The sequence below is a fragment of the Penicillium psychrosexuale genome (genome assembly GCF_028828465.1).
Source record: "Penicillium psychrosexuale strain IBT 29551 chromosome Unknown utg000003l, whole genome shotgun sequence".
Taxonomy (NCBI): Eukaryota; Fungi; Ascomycota; class Eurotiomycetes; order Eurotiales; family Aspergillaceae; genus Penicillium; species Penicillium psychrosexuale.
In genome coordinates, this window is record NW_026643188.1 from 3151404 (window position 1) to 3170393 (window position 18990).

The 18990-nt window shown below is 35.0% G+C and overlaps 2 protein-coding genes across 2 annotated transcripts; one reads left to right on the forward strand and one right to left on the reverse strand.

Annotated features, from left to right (window-relative positions):
* Positions 1–11929: 11929 nt before the first annotated feature.
* On the reverse strand, positions 11930–13910 carry N7518_005086 (cytochrome P450; the record flags this gene model as incomplete). Its single annotated transcript, XM_057186013.1, has 7 exons — positions 11930–12095; positions 12159–12404; positions 12474–12902; positions 12950–13015; positions 13074–13344; positions 13410–13541; positions 13652–13910. The coding sequence occupies 7 exons, from the start codon at positions 13908–13910 to the stop codon at positions 11930–11932; spliced, it is 1569 nt and encodes a 522-aa protein (XP_057042783.1).
* Positions 13911–15644: 1734 nt separating this feature from the next.
* On the forward strand, positions 15645–18385 carry N7518_005087 (bifunctional terpene synthase/polyprenyl synthetase family protein; the record flags this gene model as incomplete). Its single annotated transcript, XM_057186014.1, has 9 exons — positions 15645–15921; positions 15982–16004; positions 16064–16323; positions 16388–17204; positions 17262–17416; positions 17466–17629; positions 17685–17786; positions 17849–17994; positions 18065–18385. The coding sequence occupies 9 exons, from the start codon at positions 15645–15647 to the stop codon at positions 18383–18385; spliced, it is 2265 nt and encodes a 754-aa protein (XP_057042784.1).
* Between the last annotated feature and the right edge of the window lie 605 nt (positions 18386–18990).

Consider the following 18990-nt stretch of genomic DNA (forward strand, 5'->3'; position numbering starts at 1 on the left):
TATATTAACTAAATATATCTATTCTATACTAGCTAATTCTATACTAGATTAAAATATATATATCCTAGTATACTATAGGTTATACTAATTCTTCTCTAAGATATCTGCTTTAGTATATCTACTAGCTAGTAAGCTTTATATACCTAATTCTTAGGATTACTTCTAGTAATCATTATACCTTCTATTATCTTAGAGAGTTTTTTAATTCTCTTTTTTCTAATATAGCCTAGTCTTCTATACTATATTTTAAGTAAGGCTTTGGATTTTAGTTCTTTTTCTAATCTTTTTAATATAGTAAGTACTAATGAACTATTTTATATTTTAGGGATTTTAAACCCTAACTAAAAACCTAAACCTAGAGGTTAAGATAACTATAAGAGATTCTATTCTTTATATATTTTATATAGTAGGATTCTATTCTTCTTAATCTAGTTCTTTTTAAAATTTAGGAAAGTACTAGTCTTTTTAAATATAAGGTTATAAGTAATAAGGTTTATATAGAAATTTAGAGAGTACTTAGTATTATATAAAGTCATTTTCTTTATCTAATTAGTAACTAGATTAATACTATTAATTTCGACTTTTCTAATTCTAGTAACTATTAAGGCTATATTACTAACCTTAATTATACTCTCAGTTTCTTCGAAGGTAATAAAGAGGTTGCGATTATTATAAATATAAACTTATATACCTATATTAACTAGCTATCTTTTATTTATTAGTATGGTTTCGTAGGTTTAGAAAATAGTATCTAGGGTTTCTTCTTCTATTATAAAAAATCCTAATTCTTTACTTTATATTATAGTATTTACTTACTGACTTCTATTCTTTTTAGGTACTATTCCTAGTTCTTTATATCTTTTATCGATAAATACTTTCTATATAGGATCCTCTTTTATTACTTTATCCTAGGCCTTCTTATATTCTAGGTCTTAGGTATACCCTTCTAGAATAAGATCTAGGTAGGCCCCCTAGTATTTCTACGCTAGGTAGTTATATTTGCCATTATATCTATAGGGATATTTTCTTCTAAAGAATAGTATATCGTTTATAGATTTAGCTTATTTACTATTTGTTGGAATAATATATGTTCCTGTTTTAATGACGTAATTGATGATGTCATTGATTGCTTGCTTTGTTACGTCTGAAGAAAGTCATGATTCATCTGAAGAGAAATCATGATTCATCTAAAGAAAAGTCATGATTCATCTGATCTTTGATTTACCGAGTTATCCGCGATATTTGATTACTATAAGAAAGCCCCAAATTATACTGAATATTAGTTAGATAAATTGACTATTTCATCCCATGATATACACTTTGATCTTATCTTTGACCTGACCCTTGACTGCCTAGCTGTTTATCTATTTAAATACTATGCATTTAACCCCTTAAGAGTGCATTATAAAGCATTATACCTAGTTCTACCACACTCCAACAGTTATAAGCCCAGCTTGATCCTTTTATCTAAAGCCAATATTAACTTTCCATCTAATCTTCTTCTATCTGATTTTGCCACTATAACGGAAGTGAAATCCCCAGTTACACTTAGTCAGCAATCTAATTGGCTAGTCTGGTATATATATATCAGATCAATTGCCGTTAGTTACCGACTATAGGATTATATTAATCCAGAAGAAATAATAACCTAACTGATACTAACTAAACCTATTCGTCCTATCTTTACCGAGACATTTATAAATAATAAGATAATATTTACTTTAACCAATTATTAACTTTCTCTCTAGTAAGAATTGAGATAAGAATACGAGATTAATTATAAGTAATTTAAAACAATTAATAATAGGGCTCGAGCCCTATTCTATACTATTATTAGATCAATTTCAATTAATAATAGACGATTAATTAGTAATACTATAGTTAGTCGAGATACTTTATCTATACTATATAATATCTATATACCTATAAATGAATCACAAAAACGTTATATAATATACTAATAGTATACTTTATAGTAAGGACTATTATATAATCGATTGATTAAGAAGTAGCTTATAAATTAGGAGAATATCTATATAGAAGTATCCTAAATAGAAATCGCTGAAGCTATAGGATTATATACTTTATATGACTTTCTTAAAGCTATGGGATTGTTATCCCTATATTTTACTAAGTATTAGACTAATTATTTTATAATACTTAAAGAATTAGGTAGAATATTACCTAATTTCTATTTACTAATTAAAAAATATCGCAATTCTATTTATCTAAACCTACTAAAGATTGTAATAAAGGTTATATATACCACCTTCTAAGGAAATAACTAAAGTAGTAAAGACTAAAGTAGTAAAAACTAGTAGAAAGATTAGATAAAACCAATATATAATCTCTAATACCCTTACTAAGAAGACCTAAAGTAAGGAAACTATATATTTAATAACTGCCGCTATATTAATCCTAAGAAGAGACTAAACGATTAGAAAGTATTACCTAATATAGAAGAATAGTTCGAAAAAGCCTATTAATATAAAGGATTTAATTATATATATCAAAATGCCCTAAAAAAGCATACTTTAGATAATAAAAAGAATAAAATAATAATAATAATAATATAATTTAGTGGCTATACTACTATATAAATAATATAGATATTATATAATAATCTCTTATATAATCTCTAGGTATTCGATATAGGTTCTAATACCTATCTATATAATAATATAAGTAAGTTTATCGATTATATACCAAATTCATCCTATGTTTCTATTAGAGATATAATTATAAAAATTGATAGTTTTAGGACTATTTTAGTAGAACCTACTGAGTCACCTAATTAAACTATATTTAAGTTAATAAATATGGTATATTCCCTAGATTTTTATCTTAACTTAATATCAGCCGGTTTAGTAGAGAAAGTAGGTATATGGTATAATAGACGAAAAAGCTACCTTAAAAACGATAAAGGAAGCCTTATTTATAAGGTTAAGAAGGATTCTAACCTAATTTTCGTCTAATAGTACTAAGATTCCCTTAATTACCTAACGATATCGAAGATTTATAATTAGATTAATATAATAAATGATTTATCTAATCTTATTAACCATATGACTATACTTAATATCTTATATATAACGCGGTTAGCTGACCCTTATATAGTAAGTAGGTTATATAATCTATAGTATATCTATTTAGGCTATCCTAATATATAAGTACTCGACTATCTTAAAAAAGCAGCTAAAAATATTAAAATTGATAAGAATTCAACCCTTTCTTCTTATAAAATATACCTAATTTCTAAGGTAAAAAGATAGATATCCTATCGATTAATTATAATAGGAGAAAACCTATTTAAAGCAGTCTATTAGGACTTGATTTATATAATAGAAGTATATAATCACTATAGATATATCTCTTATCTAATTGATCCTATAACTAAATACTAGATTTTATCTAATCTTAGTTGTAAAGATTAGGTAATAGATATAGTTTAGATGAAATTTGCTCTTATTAATACCTAATTCGATATCAGACTAAAGGTTTTATATTATAATAGAGATAGGAATTTACTCCTATTCCTTACTAAATATAAAGAAAAAGGAATTGAAGTTTATATAACCCTACCTTATTAACCTAAGTAAAATAGCTATACTAAGAGGTTAGGTACTTTAATCTTAATTATAGTATATACCATACTTATTAATACCAATTTACCTATATATTTATGGCCTAAGGTAGTTAATACTACTGTTTATATCTAGAATAGGCTCCTTAATAAGTAGCTAAACTAGATATCCCCCTAATAAACGCTAGTTAGCCAAATGGTAATACCCCCGGTTTATATAGTAATGATCCTATCTTTATTAAATATTAGGATTTATGGTTATAAGGCGTATATTCGAATCCTATTAATACCATACTTATTTAAAATAAGTGTATATATACAGATCGGCTATCTTATCGGATATAATATATCTAATATATAGTATATTTAGATACCCTAATCTAGGAAGATTATATATATATATGATATTGTCTTCGATAAAATAAGCTTCTATACCCTAGAATAGGAATGGGAGAATAATATTCTAGTGGTAAATAAGACTAATAAAGTAATCTTAACACTAATTTAGTCTAAATTTAACTAACTGATTGATGAAATTAAGGTTACTAAAGAAATTGATATACCAGATAAAACCAACGAATAAGTAGAAGACCAATTAATAACTAAGGTATCCGAATAGCCTAAGGTAGAAGAAGTAGAACTAGACGAAATCCTTAGCGATTAGCTAGTAATACCAGATAAGAGCGAATTAGATAAAATCCTTAGAGATCAGCCTATTATACCATTAGAAAGTAACGATCAACTATATAATAACGGTCTGATAGTATTTATTAATAATTCTAACTTTAATAGAGATAATTATATATCTCTAAAACAACTATTCTTACTAAATAATAATAATAAAGACAAAGAATTACCTAATAAGAAATATCAGATAAATCTGATTCTAAGCTATTTATACGCGTTTTTAATAGTATTACTCTCTTAACTAAAGAAGATACCGGTTAACAGTTTACTAAAAGAACCAGATAACTAGTTAGAAGTATAAGTTTATACCTATAAAGCTAAATGGTACTATATAATATAAGTTAAATATAATAAGCTAAATAAGATAAATACTTAGATACCTAAGAAAACTAATCATATAATATAACTATATTTAGATAAATATAGAGATATATCTTAGAATACCTACCCTAGGTATTAAATTCTTCTAATCTAATGGGTATTTAAATATAAATTAGATAAAAACGGCTTTTTAATATAGTTTAAAGCTTATATTTATATTTATAGCGACCTTTAGATTATTAAAGATAAAGAAGATATTAGGACTATAATCCTAGTAGCCTATACCCTATATATATTACTAGTAATAGTAGCTATATTTAATCTAGAAACCTTCTAAATAGATATAGTAAATATATTTCTTAATAGTTCCCTTTTACCCTATCTATACTACTAGTTTCTACTAGGTTACCGATAATAAGGGTATATTTTATAATTAAACTAAGTTCTTTATAGCTTATAAATCTCACTACGTTTATAGGAAGAAACGATTAAATTGAAGCTTATTAAGATAGGCTTTTATCCTATTCCTAAAGACCTATACCTTTTCTTAGATAGAAAGGTTATATTAATAATCTTTATTAATAATCTTCTTAGTATATACCTTCTAAAATACTAAAAATATACTGAATTTATTAGAAATTGTCTTTATTAGAGCTTTAAGATAAAAGACTATAGCGAATTGACCTAATTTATTAGTATATATATAATTAGAGACTAGATAAAACGAAAAATCTAGTTAAACTAAGATATATATATTAAGAAGATATCCTATCGATTCTATCTAACTAATAGGAAGCTACTAAAGATACCACTTCCTAGTGAAAATCTTACTTATATATTACCTAATATGTTATTATCTAATATATTATTATCTAATTATAAAGCTTATCTATAGCTAATCTAATACTACTAATTATTAGTAGGATTAATTAGTTTTACTATAATTATAATATAACCTAATATTACTTTTATATATTAGATACTTTCTTAATAGCTAATAAAGCTAGAAAGAAGTTATATAATCGCTATAGAGTAAATAATCTTATACCTTTATAGGATAAGATATCATTCTATTAAATTTAATAGGTTATATAATCTATAATATATCTTTTAAGTAGCTTTAGATATAAGCTTTACTAATAATATTAGACAAAAAAGCTTATAAGGCTTTATTTTTACCCTATTTAGTAGTCTAATTAATTAGTTAGTAAGAAAATAGCGAGTTATTATAATATTAATAACAGAAGCTAAATTAGTTATACTATCTAAAGCAGCTAAATACCTTCTTTAGATAAAAAGACTGCTTAATTCAATTAAATTCGATACTTAATATAATCTAATACTATTATATAATAATAAGCAAACAATTAATCTAATAATAAAAACCAATTCGCTATATTAGATAAAACTACGTTACGTAGATATTAATAAACATTGGTTATATAAAAAGGTAAGAAACGGAGATATATATCTCTAGTAGATTCTAATAAATATTATGATTACTAATAGATTAACGAAATACCTTTTATCGCAAAAATACCTCGAATTCTTGAATTAACTGAATTTAAGATAATTGCCTAATTGGGTAACTGAATTTGATAATGTTTAATCTATTCTTTCCTGTTTTATCCTATATTTGCAGCTTTTGACTAAGGTCAAAATCTAAAGGGGTATATTAGAATAATATATATTCCTGTTTTAATGATATAATTGATAATATCATTGATTGCTTGCTTTATTACGTCTAAAGAAAGTCATGATTCATCTAAAGAGAAATCATGATTTATCTGAAGAAAAGTTATGATTCATCTGATCTTTGATTTACCAAGTTATCCGCGATATTTGATTACTATAAGAAAGCCCCAAATTGTACTAAATATTAGTTAGACAAATTGACTATTTCATCCCATGATATACACTTTGATCTCATCTTTGACCTGACCCTTGACCGCCTAGCTGTTTATCTGTTTAAATACTACGCATTTGACCCCTCGAGAGTATATTACAAAGCATTGTGCCTAGTTCTGCCACACTCTAACACTATTTCTAGTTCTACTATTCTTATTAGTAGAAACTAGCTAGGCTTCTTAATATCCTTACTAGGTTAAGAAAACAGCTTTTAATATACCTTTTTATATAGCTTATCTACTAATGGTATTGTCCTATTGAGTCTTATAGTAAGATAATAGCTTACTAAACTCAATAGTTCTTTCTTATTATATCTTTTCTTAGGATAGACTTTACTATATATCTCTGAGTCTTACTATAAAGAATTCCGGTAAGATTATTATAATTACTTATAGGAACTGTATTGCTATATCTTTTACTTTACTGACTTTAGCTATAATATAATAAGTATATAGAATTTCCTATTTTAGTAACTATTTTTCGATATTTATATTCTAGTCTAGACCTTAGTCTAGATTATTCTATTCTACTCTTAGATTTAATCTATATATAGGGTTATACTTAGGAGTATAGCGCTATTATAGATTTCAAAGTAGCGCCTAGGGAGAATCCTAAGTTAGGAATACCTAATAAGATAGGAAAACGTTTGATTTAATAGTATTTACTACTATATTAAATCCTTAGAGACCCCTATTATAGGTAGTCTTCTTTTCTTAGTATTTACTATTTAGAATATTAAAGATATTATACTAGTTATTTCTATACTCCTTCTTAATATCTTCCTATTTTAGTATAATTAGTATAACTAGTCGATCTGGTTCCTTTTTAAGTTTAGGGTTATAATAATCCTAAATATTATATATTTAAGTAATAGCCTAAATGGTTATAAGCTATAGTACCTAATTGGTCGAATCCTTTAAAATTATATAAGAAGGTATTATAGAGAGAGGATGATAATCTACTATAATATCTGAATCGTAGTCCTAAACGAATTCTAATTGTGATTAGTTATTATTACTTTTAGGGTCGAGTCTTATTTTTAGGGGTATCCCGATATATAGCCAGGTATCTTAATATTAACTAAATGGTATATTTAAAATAGGATAAAAGGTTAAAAAATTGTAAGAGTTAAGTTTAAAGCGATTCTAGGCTTATAACTAACGGAAAAACGGTAGTAAGGCGATTGTATATATGGTAGAAAAATCTTAATAAATTCTCTAACTCTCTAAAAATGACAATAGTCCTAAAACATGATAATCTTGTGGATAACTTAGTAATTAAAACAAATAAAATAAAATGAAAGGATGTTTTTTGGGCGAAAAACTGTGGGACTGGTTTTTTGGGCAAAAAACCACCTGAGTTGGTTTTTCTGCAGAAATACCAGCCTGATCAGTCATATGACCCAACTGTATTAGGAATGAAAAATAATAGTATTCATCCTAGATTCTAATACCTTCTTAAAAGGGATATAATATAATATCTTTCTAGTACTTCGGTAGTAGGGGGAGATTATCTCTATAGTATCAAGCGTCTAGCTTCTCTATATATAGACTAGCTATAAATATATATAAGAGGGCTGGTAGCTCTTCGTTTACTATTATAGTAGTATAAGCAAAGTTCTTCCTTATATATATATGCTTTCTAGATATTATATTACCTTTATTAATATCTCCTATAATCTACCTACTTAATACTAGTAGCTTAGCCTAAAGCTATCTTTCTAGTTTATTATATAGCTTATCCTTAGATTATCCTTATAGTTTACTAGTTTCTAGGAGCTAGGTCTAGTCGACTTACTATACTTTATATATAGTATCTACCCCCTAACTAGAGCTAGTATCTAGTTCAGCTTCTTCTAGTAGTATAACTAGTAGTAGTAGTAGGTCTAGTTTATCTAGAAATATACCTAGCGGGATTTTAAATAAATAATTAGGTATTAGTAGGCTTATTATATAGCTTACCCCCTGATTTAGGGTAGTCTCTTACTACCCTTCTCCTTTATATATCCTATCCTATATTTCTTCCTATAGTTATTTAATAGGTTTAGTAGCTTATTAGAAGCTATTATCGAAGTTATACTATATCTTAGTAGTATCTATTATAGCTACCTACTAACTAGTAATCTTATAATTAAGTACTTACGCAATTTCTTTATTAGTAAGCTCTTATAGTTCCTCTATTATCGGTAGTAAGATCTATTAATACCTCTTATATATTAGTATATATTTATAAGTCTTATTAATAACTATATCCCTAATATATCTAACTTTACTAGTATATAGGAACTAGATTTTATAAATATTAGAGGTAAGATAGCCTACTAGGAAGCTAATCTCTACTCAAAGAGCTATCTTATTAGATTTTACCTACTTCTTAATATAGTAGTATACTAAGCTTCTATATAACCTAATATTAGCTAGGTTAATCCTTAGTAAACTTATACTAAATTCCTTTTATACCTCTTCCTATAGTACTATCTACTAGTTCTTATCGGTTATATATAATAGTATATAGTTTAGTAACTAGATAGCTATACTTATAAATTCCGGCTATAGATCTTTAAGAAGCTTTCCTTTAATTAAGAGTATTTATATATAGGTAATAATCATCCTACTAGACCTTTCTATATAACTATTTATCTTAGTATAACTAGGTAGAGTATAGTAGATTAAGATACTATCGCTTATTAAGCTATATTCCGATGTTTTTCTAGCTAATAGCTTATTATTATAGTAGAAAGCTTTAATTAGTAGCTTCTATTAGTTCCTTACTAGTTTAATAAATTAATTAATAGCTAATTGGTATTCTAGTTTTATCTTATATATTATAATCTAATAGAATCTTAGACCCTTAATATAAAAGTAGGAGATCTAATAGTACTTATTATATACCGGTAGTAACTATATTAGATCAAAATATACCCTTCCAAATCGTCTAAATATATAGCTAACTAGGTATCTAGAGATCTGCCTTAGTACTCTACTAATATAGTATATTTTATATAGAGACTTATCCTCTAGTTTAGATTCTTCTTTTTCGATAATAATACTATCTACTATAGTAGTAAGCTTCGCTATAGTATACTTATTAATATAAGTAAGTCGGTAGTACTAGATATCCGCTAAGCTTTTTATTTCTTATAGCTTTACTAAGGTTCTTATAGTATATACTTATAAGGGTACCTTCTCGTCTAGCTTATCGAAAATCTATAGATTAAAATAATCCTATAGGTATATATTAATAATAGGGAGATTATTAGGATCCTATATATAATTAGTATATTAGTACTAGAAACCTCCTTTCCTTTATAGGGCTATATATAATACTAGGTTTATATAGAAGGTTAATAAGTATAGTATATTACTTAGTTTAATCTCAATTTTTCTAGTTTCTAGGTACTATCCTATAAGCTAGATAGTCCTAGTTCCTAGGATTTTTATTAAACTATCTCTAGTAATTACCTAGTTAACTTCTAGTATAAAATTAATAAACTAATCCCTATTATTATAGATATAAGAGCTCGATCTAGTATCTAAGATCTATCTATCTTAGAGGAAAGCTTCGCTTTTCTTAGTAGCTAGTACCTAGTTACTAATCTATATAGCTTATAGACTATAGTATATAAAGGTAGTAAAACTAGTCTAGATAGTAGTATTTACTACTTATTAAGGCTTTACTTCTACTTATAGAAGAACTTACTAAAGAGCTTACTAAGGTTTTATCTAAGCTTCTACTACCGTTTTCTTAACCTATTACTTCTAGGTAGTATCTTTAGCTAATACCTTCTTAACCTTTTCTAATTTATCTTTACTTAGTATAAAACCCTCTAGTTAAGCCACTTTATTTATAATCTAGTAGGTTATTACCTAATATTTTAGGTAGTTATAGCTATATAGATACCTTTATTACTTAAATAGGAGTTTTGACTACTTCTCCTACTTTTCCTTCTCTTACTTCTCTTTATCTAGCTTAGCTTCTAGATTCCCTTACTAAGTTAAGAAAGTACTTTTTAGAATATTAGTAGAGGTAATAGTTTTAACCCTAATCTCCTAGTTTATAGTATAGAAAGATTTAAGAAGATCTCGAGTATTATATTTCTTCTTATCTATAACTACTTCTTAGTATTTTCCTTACTACTAGATTAGTAGTACTTCCTTAACTATATATAGGAAGTCTCTATTAGTATTACTATTACTAATACCTAGGCTAATAGCTTATTCCCTTAGTAAGTTCTACTTTTAGAGCTATTATTTAATATCTCCAGTTAGCTTCTATATAGTAAATAACTTCTAGTTTATTTAGATCTCTTCTTTATATACTATTAACTTAGTAAAGCGAGCTTTTAGGTAGACTAGTCTCTTATACAGAGTTATATATAGTAGGATAGAGAGATGGTATATAGGATTAAGATAGGTAAGGATATATTCGTTTATATTACTTAATCCTTTAGCCTATTTCTCCTATCTAGTATACTTTATCTTATATAAGTCTATTAAGTCTCACTAAACTCGTTAAAGCTTCTTATTATTATTATCTAGGGGGTAGGCTGGTTCTACTAGTTTAGTAAGGATAGTAGGCCTAGTATCTACTGGGGTATCTAGGTTATATAGATCCTAGATATTCTTTTAGGTAGTATAAAGTTGTACTTTAGTATACTAGATATACTATTAGGGTATATCTTTCAGTTTTTCGCCCTTTATAGTAGAGAGGATTGATACTGCTTCTATTAGTAGTAGTAAGTAATAGCTAACTATATAGCTTCGTTAAGGGAGGAATAGATAGCTTAATAGGGCTTCGCGAGATACTTTCTGTAGTAATTAGTCGCTAGTAGTCTCGTTAGGTACAAACCGGGCTTATAACTATTAGATTAACTGTATCTGTAAAATATATGGTCTAATGAATGGGTGTCAATCAGTCTGTATTTCTGAACTGGCTCAGCTAGCAATTTATGGAGCCTGATTACATAAACTAAAATAAACAATACACATTGTTAGGATTAATAGATCCTCCGGTATCCTCCGGTATGCTGACTTGCATACTCCGACATGAAACAAATGCCTTAGGCACTAATATTCTAAGTCCGGATGCAGGTCGGGATATAAATACTAGAACTAGTAGTAGTAGATATAACTCTTTGAATACATTATGCTAGCGCTATAACGAGACATGCCGTGGAATTTCGATTTCATGTCATTTCCTAACTCAGCATGTTCGATCTTATTGCGGTCACGGAGGAGTTCATAAGAATAGGCTTCAAAAATATAGATCTCTAGTCCCATAAATATTATTTCTCACAGGTTCCCTGAATTTGATCAACATTTACCTCCCCTCCGTTCCATACAATCTCAAGTGGGCGCTTGAAACATCAGTTAGTTACCAAGGAACCTCCAGCTACTTCACGAACACCATGTTCCCTTCCGTATATTGGCCTCAATGGATTGTGATCCTTATTCCATTGCTATCCAACTTTGGAAGAGGCATCAAGAAATCCACAGACTGCGAGATATCAGATTCGTCCGTTTCGAATAATTCGAAGCGGGGTGCATCCGGCCTGAACATTACTGCCATGGCCCAGTACATCTCAGCATAAGCCAGACTGTTTATTTTTGTTAGCCTTATCTCCACATAGTGTCAGATATTCCTGGAAGTTTTTTCTTACTTCATGCCTAAGCAATTCCGAGATCCTCTGCTGAAAGGAACCCAGTTCCTGTTCATATCGGCGTTATAATCGCCCAGCCAACGCTCGGGAATGAACTTGAATGGCTCCGGGTAGACTTCTGGGTCGGTGTGCAGGCTATATGCAGCCATTCCCACGGGAGTGCCAGCAGGAATCACCCAATGCTTGTAGACAAGGGGGATATCCGGCGAGATCCGGGGAAGACGGCGCATTACGCCGTAGCTCAGGCTGCAAACGTTCGCTTTCTCAGCAAGGACTTCCAAAGTACTCATTCAAATCAAACTAAACTAAACTCACCGTAGGCCCTCCTTAATCAGTGCCTGCAAATACGGCAACTGTTCCAGTTGCTGCCAGGTAGGCAGGGTGTGCGGGTAATCTGCCATGATATCGTTGAGCTCTTCGCCTAGACGCTGCCGCATGTGCGGATTAGTGAGAATGTAGTAGCACATGAAGCCCATCGTACGTGCGGTGGTGGCGGTGCCAGCCCCGAAGAGTACCATCGCCTCGCGACTCAGACGCTCCGTGCCGCACTCAGACTTAGGCATCTCGCTTGTAATAACATAGCGGAATACAGAACTCTTCCCGTTCGCTTCAACTTTCTGTTTGCTAAGATTGTCCTGTTTAGCATCAATAATGTGCTTAGTAGCAAGCTGGCGGAACACGTTGAATCCGGCAGCTCCTGGGTACACACGCAGGAGGAACCCGGTTGGAATCATGGACGCCAGACTACATCTGTCAGTCTATACCCTTTGCTTCTAAAGATGGAAACATACGCGACTAATTGCGGGAAATGCATGAACAAGAGAAGCTGTCTCACAATACTCTCGATCAAGTTGTGCCTAGCTCGCCGGATTGTCAGTGCTGGATGTGTTTAACGCGGACGTCCACTTCACCTACCACTCTTTGCCAAACTCTGGATTGTTCATCATGTCAGGAGGGCTTTCACAACAGATCCGGCCGACAACGTCTCCGGCAAAGGCAGAGAACACATGGTCGAGCCGGACGACATTGCCGGATCCCTTAAGCTCGGTTAAACGAGCATCAAGGAGTTTGGCTTCCTCGATGATCATAGGTTCCATCTTATCGATGCCCATGCGGGAGAAGAAAGGCTCAAGTGGCTTGCGGCGACGACGGTGCAGTTCGTGGTTCTCCGTCATGGTGTGAGAGCCTGACATGAATAAGAAGACTTGCTCGTTTCCAACAATCCAAGTTAGATTCAGGGGAGCAACATACCGTCAAAGCCAATGCCGGTCCTGTAGCGAGGCCAGATGGCCGTACGGCGGGTGTTGCCGGCCACGTAGACATCGTTGTAGAATTCCGGGTCATTGATGACTATCTCGTGTGGGTTGATACGGATAATTGGCCCTGATAAGATGAATCATTGCGAGTCAGTTTGGGCCCTGTTACCGTTGTGCGTGGAAATGCCAGTGGGAAATATAGTAAGATATAGCCCCGAAGAAGAAATGGAACTTTACCGTATTTCTGGTGCATCTCCTCTATTTTGTACACATAATTCCCCCGCTTAACCACATCGTGGTAGAACTCATACCAGCGACTGACAGCGGCAATTTTGGGTCCAGGAAATCCGGCCAACGGATGGAAGTTAAGACGATAGATGGCCAGCAAAGCAGTGTAGAGGATCAAGCTCCCCGCAATGGCACCATAGATGCCATATTGTTTCAGCAAAGGATATTCCTCCACGAGCAAGACAGTCTCCTTGTACAAAGCCTCCATCTTTGCCGAAAGGTTTTCAGTACAAGTGAAGCAGGATGTGAGAAGTATCTGAATCTTTCGGGGAGAAGACTTGGGTTGAAAAGAAAGAAGATGTCCAACCTTTTTCATACCTCGTGCTGTTACTACCAATGGTGGGGTCTCATTCTGATATCGGGTCCTATATTCCCAGGCGAATTGACCAAAGTACGAGAAGGGGGGTAAGATAGAGTCCTTCGGGGTCCTTCGGAGTTATTCTAGATTACGAACAGGTAGTCAGACCGGGATGGAGAAAAGATGCATCTACAGGATTGGGCTTGACAATTTGGACTACGCCGGCCTGACCGGTCAGTGTCAGATCCTCGATACAACGTTGCAGGTCCCATTTCAAGGAGGGTTATCTCCGCGGTCCGGAAGGAATGGGGTGAAACAGGCCAATGACTTCTAATTCGAAACCATACTATCTTGACTATCCTGATGCATTGGGCGGTGCTGAGTGGCGGGAACAGATGGTGAGTATTCTGCGGCGATTGCGCAGTCAACGTGGGCCTCTCTTTGGCTCTCATATACAAGATGGTGGCTTAGGAGGTCGTGTTAGCTCCGCATGAAAATATCCTAGGACATCTAGACGAGGTTTGAACGAAAACGAGATGCCAGCACGCCATCACGATAGATACTACCTTGTTGTTCCAATATAGCAATTTGCTCGGTTCTGTTTAGCTTTCTACTTAACAGGGATCTGAGCCTCTCTGCGTGCGCACGCGAACTCCACACGACAGGATTCTGCACAAAACATCGGGTGCTGTTGGCCCCCGGGGCCACCAAGCTGCATGACGCATGCTGCAAGCATTCCTTCGCGTCCCCAATCGGCCCCGGTGTAGAGTGAATTGCTTTGTAAAAAGTGCAATCGCCCCGCGTAACAATTGATAACGCTAATTAGAGCCTACCCAGCAACTTGATAACGCTCGGAGTCCGGATCCCAGGGCTAAGCAATTCGGAATTCGGGAGGGGGCGCCCGTGGACAATAATCCTCACCTGGGCAATAAGTGCTAAGTCTAAGATCCATGCTCAATGCCCTTTTCAGACTAAATAGATTGCTACCTGATATATCCGAAGCTTACGATTCGGCCCAGATCCAGGCGATCCCCGCTCCTCAACAGAAATCCTCACCTTGGGGTCCACCACGGCTGATTGACAGGGAATTTTCTGAGATTTTGATGACTGCATAGAGTTCTTAATCCTGCGGAAGTCTGGACAAAGCACATTCAAAAGGATGCAGCCTTGAATGACTCGACAAAATCAGATTTACTCCAGGCCCCTCGGATTTCCTCCGTTTCATATCCGAGGCGGTACACTGGCTCCACCAGGGTAGGATGGAAGCACTCGCAGGGTTCTGAATCCTGATAACAACTTTGCCATCCAGACCTTTGCACATATTCCGAATCTCGTTAGGATACCTGCATTCCAAGAGTCGGGCATGCATTGTAAACCAATTGACCAAAAAAAGATCACTAAAGATAAGTAAACAAACTAGTGCATACTTGGGGATGTCCGAGACTCCGATAGGAGGATTTGCTTACAATTCATCATGAGGGGAAGAGATACCAGGTACTTAAGAGCGGGGCTTTACTGACTGCTTCACTACTAAAGGCATGTTGCTAGATGCCAGCTCCTCCGTTGCATCAGTGAAACATTTCCTCTTGCTGCACCTCTGCCTGATCTTGCTCTATCTCCTCGTCTTCTTTGCTATCTCTGAACATGGAGTTCAAGTACTCTACCGTGATCGATCCCACCACGTATAAAACACACGGTTTGTGTGATGGGATTGATCTCAGATGTCATGAGAGCCCTGAGCTTGAGGAGATCGAGACATTGAGATGTCAAGAGAACTGGCGGGAATGGGTTGGTCCACTTGGGTTCTACAAGGGTGGTTTGGGGCCACGATGGAATTTCATGGCCATCACCATTCCAGAGTGCTTGCCTGAGCGGCTCGGTGTGCTGGGATATGCCAACGAGCTTGCCTTTCTACATGATGGTCAGTTGAATGTCCAATATCACATAGAAGTGAGATGTCGTTGCTGATACTTCTCTGCAGACGTCACAGATGTGGCAGACTATGTGAGTCCAGCGGTGTAACGGCTGCTATCTGATGGGCACTGACGAGAAACCTGCACCAGGGAGACATACATAACGATGATTTGAAAGCTGCCTTTGAAGAAGCCGCCAGTACTGGACGCATTGAAGGGTCTACCTCTGGAAAACGCGCGATTCAAGCCCACATCGCAAATGAGATGATAAAAATCCACAAAGAGCATGCAATTGCAACGCTGGAAGCGTGGGCCAAATTTGCAGAGCTTGGGTCGGGACGCCAGCACACCACACACTTCAAAACAGAGAAAGAGTATATTGAGTACCGCATGATCGATATTGGCACGATGTAGGTCTTTATCTCAAAACTGGTGAGTAGGACATCCTTGGCATTCGAATCTAACATCTCGCAGGTTTTGGTATGGCATGGTCACTTTTGGGATGGGTATTAGAATTCCCGAAGAAGAACTGGAGATGTGCCACGAGCTGGCTAACACTGCCTATTTGAATCTGGGCCTCACAAATGACCTCTACTCCTGGCAGAAAGAATATGAGACTGCAGTGGCTATGGGTCGAGACTACGTTGCCAATATAATTGGAGTTCTCATGGAGGAGCGTAAGGTCTCCGAGGAAGTGGCCAAAGAGATCTGCCGGGAAAAGATCAAAGTAACCATCGTCGACTTCCGCAAGATTGTCGCTGATACCAAGGCTCGAGACGATGTATCCCTGGACACGAAGCGATATCTAGAAGGTCTGCTGTACAGTCTGAGTGGAAATCTGGTTTGGAGTATCGACTGCCCCAGATACCATCGGTGGTCCTCGTACAACGAGCATCAGCTTGATTGGATGAAGAATGGCATTCCCAAGAGCCCCAAAGTCTTTCCAAAATCCAATGCGGTGTCCAACGGGCTGTCCAAGGGTACGGAAAAGATTGTCTCTAATGGACATGTGAATGGCAATGGTGCTGTCCATGGTTCGGCTACCAATGGTGTCACGAATGGGAACGGTGCCACTCATGCCCCAGTGTCCAATGGTACCAATGGTAGCACAGGCCTGAAACATCCATTCAGTCTGGACGTCGACACTGACTTGGTGAACGTTTTTGCACGGAAGGAATACAAAGCCATCGGTGCCCCGAAGCTGCAGGAGGGAGAAGGATATCTTTCAGCGCCCAGTTCAGGACCGAATGGTGATGTTATCATCCAGAAAACCCCGGAGATTGAAACCAAGGTCAGTACCGACATCCAGTTTTCAAGCTATTCAGCCTGCTAACAAAAGCCGATATAGGTCATCCAAGCTCCTTACGACTATATTAGCTCTCTGCCATCAAAAGGAGTCAGAGATCAAGCGATCGACGCTTTGAATGTCTGGTGCCGTGTCCCTGCTTCGAAGGTTGACCGAATCAAATTGGTAACCAACATGCTTCATAACACTTCTTTGATGTAAGTTTCTAAGATGCCCATCCAAGAATGCTAGCTGACAAGTAAACAGGTTAGATGATATAGAAGATGGCTCGACTCTTCGGCGCGGAAAACCATCAACACATACGATCTTCGGAGCTGGCCAGACAGTGAATGCAGCCAACTACCAGATCATTCATGCTCTGGAAGAGGTACAGAAGCTTGGGGACAAAGAAAGCGTCCTGATTTTCACTGGTAAGTTGCCAGCCATTCTAGTCGTCGGAGAATGAAGATTGACTTGCTCTTGCAGAGGAATTGAAGAACCTCTATATCGGTCAAAGCTTGGATTTACATTGGACCAACAACGTGATCTGCCCGACTGTTGATGAATACCTCCGTATGGTGGAGCACAGTAAGTCGAGAGACATGGAAACAAAGGTCATTGAACGCCATGGAGACTAACAAGGGCGACAGAAACGGGTGGACTGTTCCGACTCTTCGGCCGCCTCCTATCACTCCACTCGACCAACCCGGTCAAGGCCGATCTAACTAGTCTTCTGGATAATTTTGGACGGTACTTTCAAACGCGCGATGATTACTCCAACCTCACTTCTCCCGAGGTATGGCCGCAAACCCTCTGCTCTAGACCCCCCAATTGTTTGTGACAAAATCAGACTAACCCTATTCTAGTACACTAAGCAAAAGGGATTCTGTGAGGACCTGGATGAGGGAAAGTTCTCGCTTCCAGTCATCCATATGATGCTTTCCGCTCCATCCAACACTGTGATCCGCAATATCTGGACTCGGCGGTTGGTCAACGACCGGGCCAGTCTGTCGCATAAACAGACTATCCTGGAGCTGATGAAAAAAGGGGGAAGCCTACAGTTTACAGAAGACGCGTTGGACATGTTACACACCCAGGTAGAAAAGAACATCTCCCACCTCGAGGGCAAGTTCGGGGTCCAGAACTTCCAGTTGAGACTGATCCTGGAGATCCTGCGGAAGAATTAGGAGTTAGGGGGTTTCAGCCAACCTTTGGTCTCTGTTTTGGTTCATCTATTGCTTGTTTTTGATTTTTGATTTTTGGTTTTTTATTTTTGATTTTTGATTTTTGATTTTGATTATTGTTTCGTGATAGTTTGCTGCTGGCAACAACATTGATGTGAATAGATTTGCGTATGAAGCATCGACTCTCTCTTTCCACCTGTTGGGATCAGTAGTTGGCCGTATAATTTGGCGAGTGGGGCGTTCAGATCGGAGATGCCCGTATGCCTAACGGTGATTCGCATATGCTAAGCCTTACATTGCCCCATACAGTATTGGACTGTTGTGGATATGACTATCTCTACGTGAGCAGACCTCACTGGCACCTTCGGCTATGTTTCCTTTTTTTTTCCTTTTTCTCTCTCTCTTTCTTTCTCTCTTTCTTTCTCTCCTAGATCAACAGAGCATATCTTCGCACTCCATACCGATCACTGTAGCTACCCTGCCATGCCAGCTCGGGCGAGAAGGGACGCTAATGCAAACGCCCCTACTTGCTTTTTTCGCCAGTAATACCAATACCAATAATCAATATTACCCAACTGCTAGTATGCAGCACACACCTTTTTCTGTGT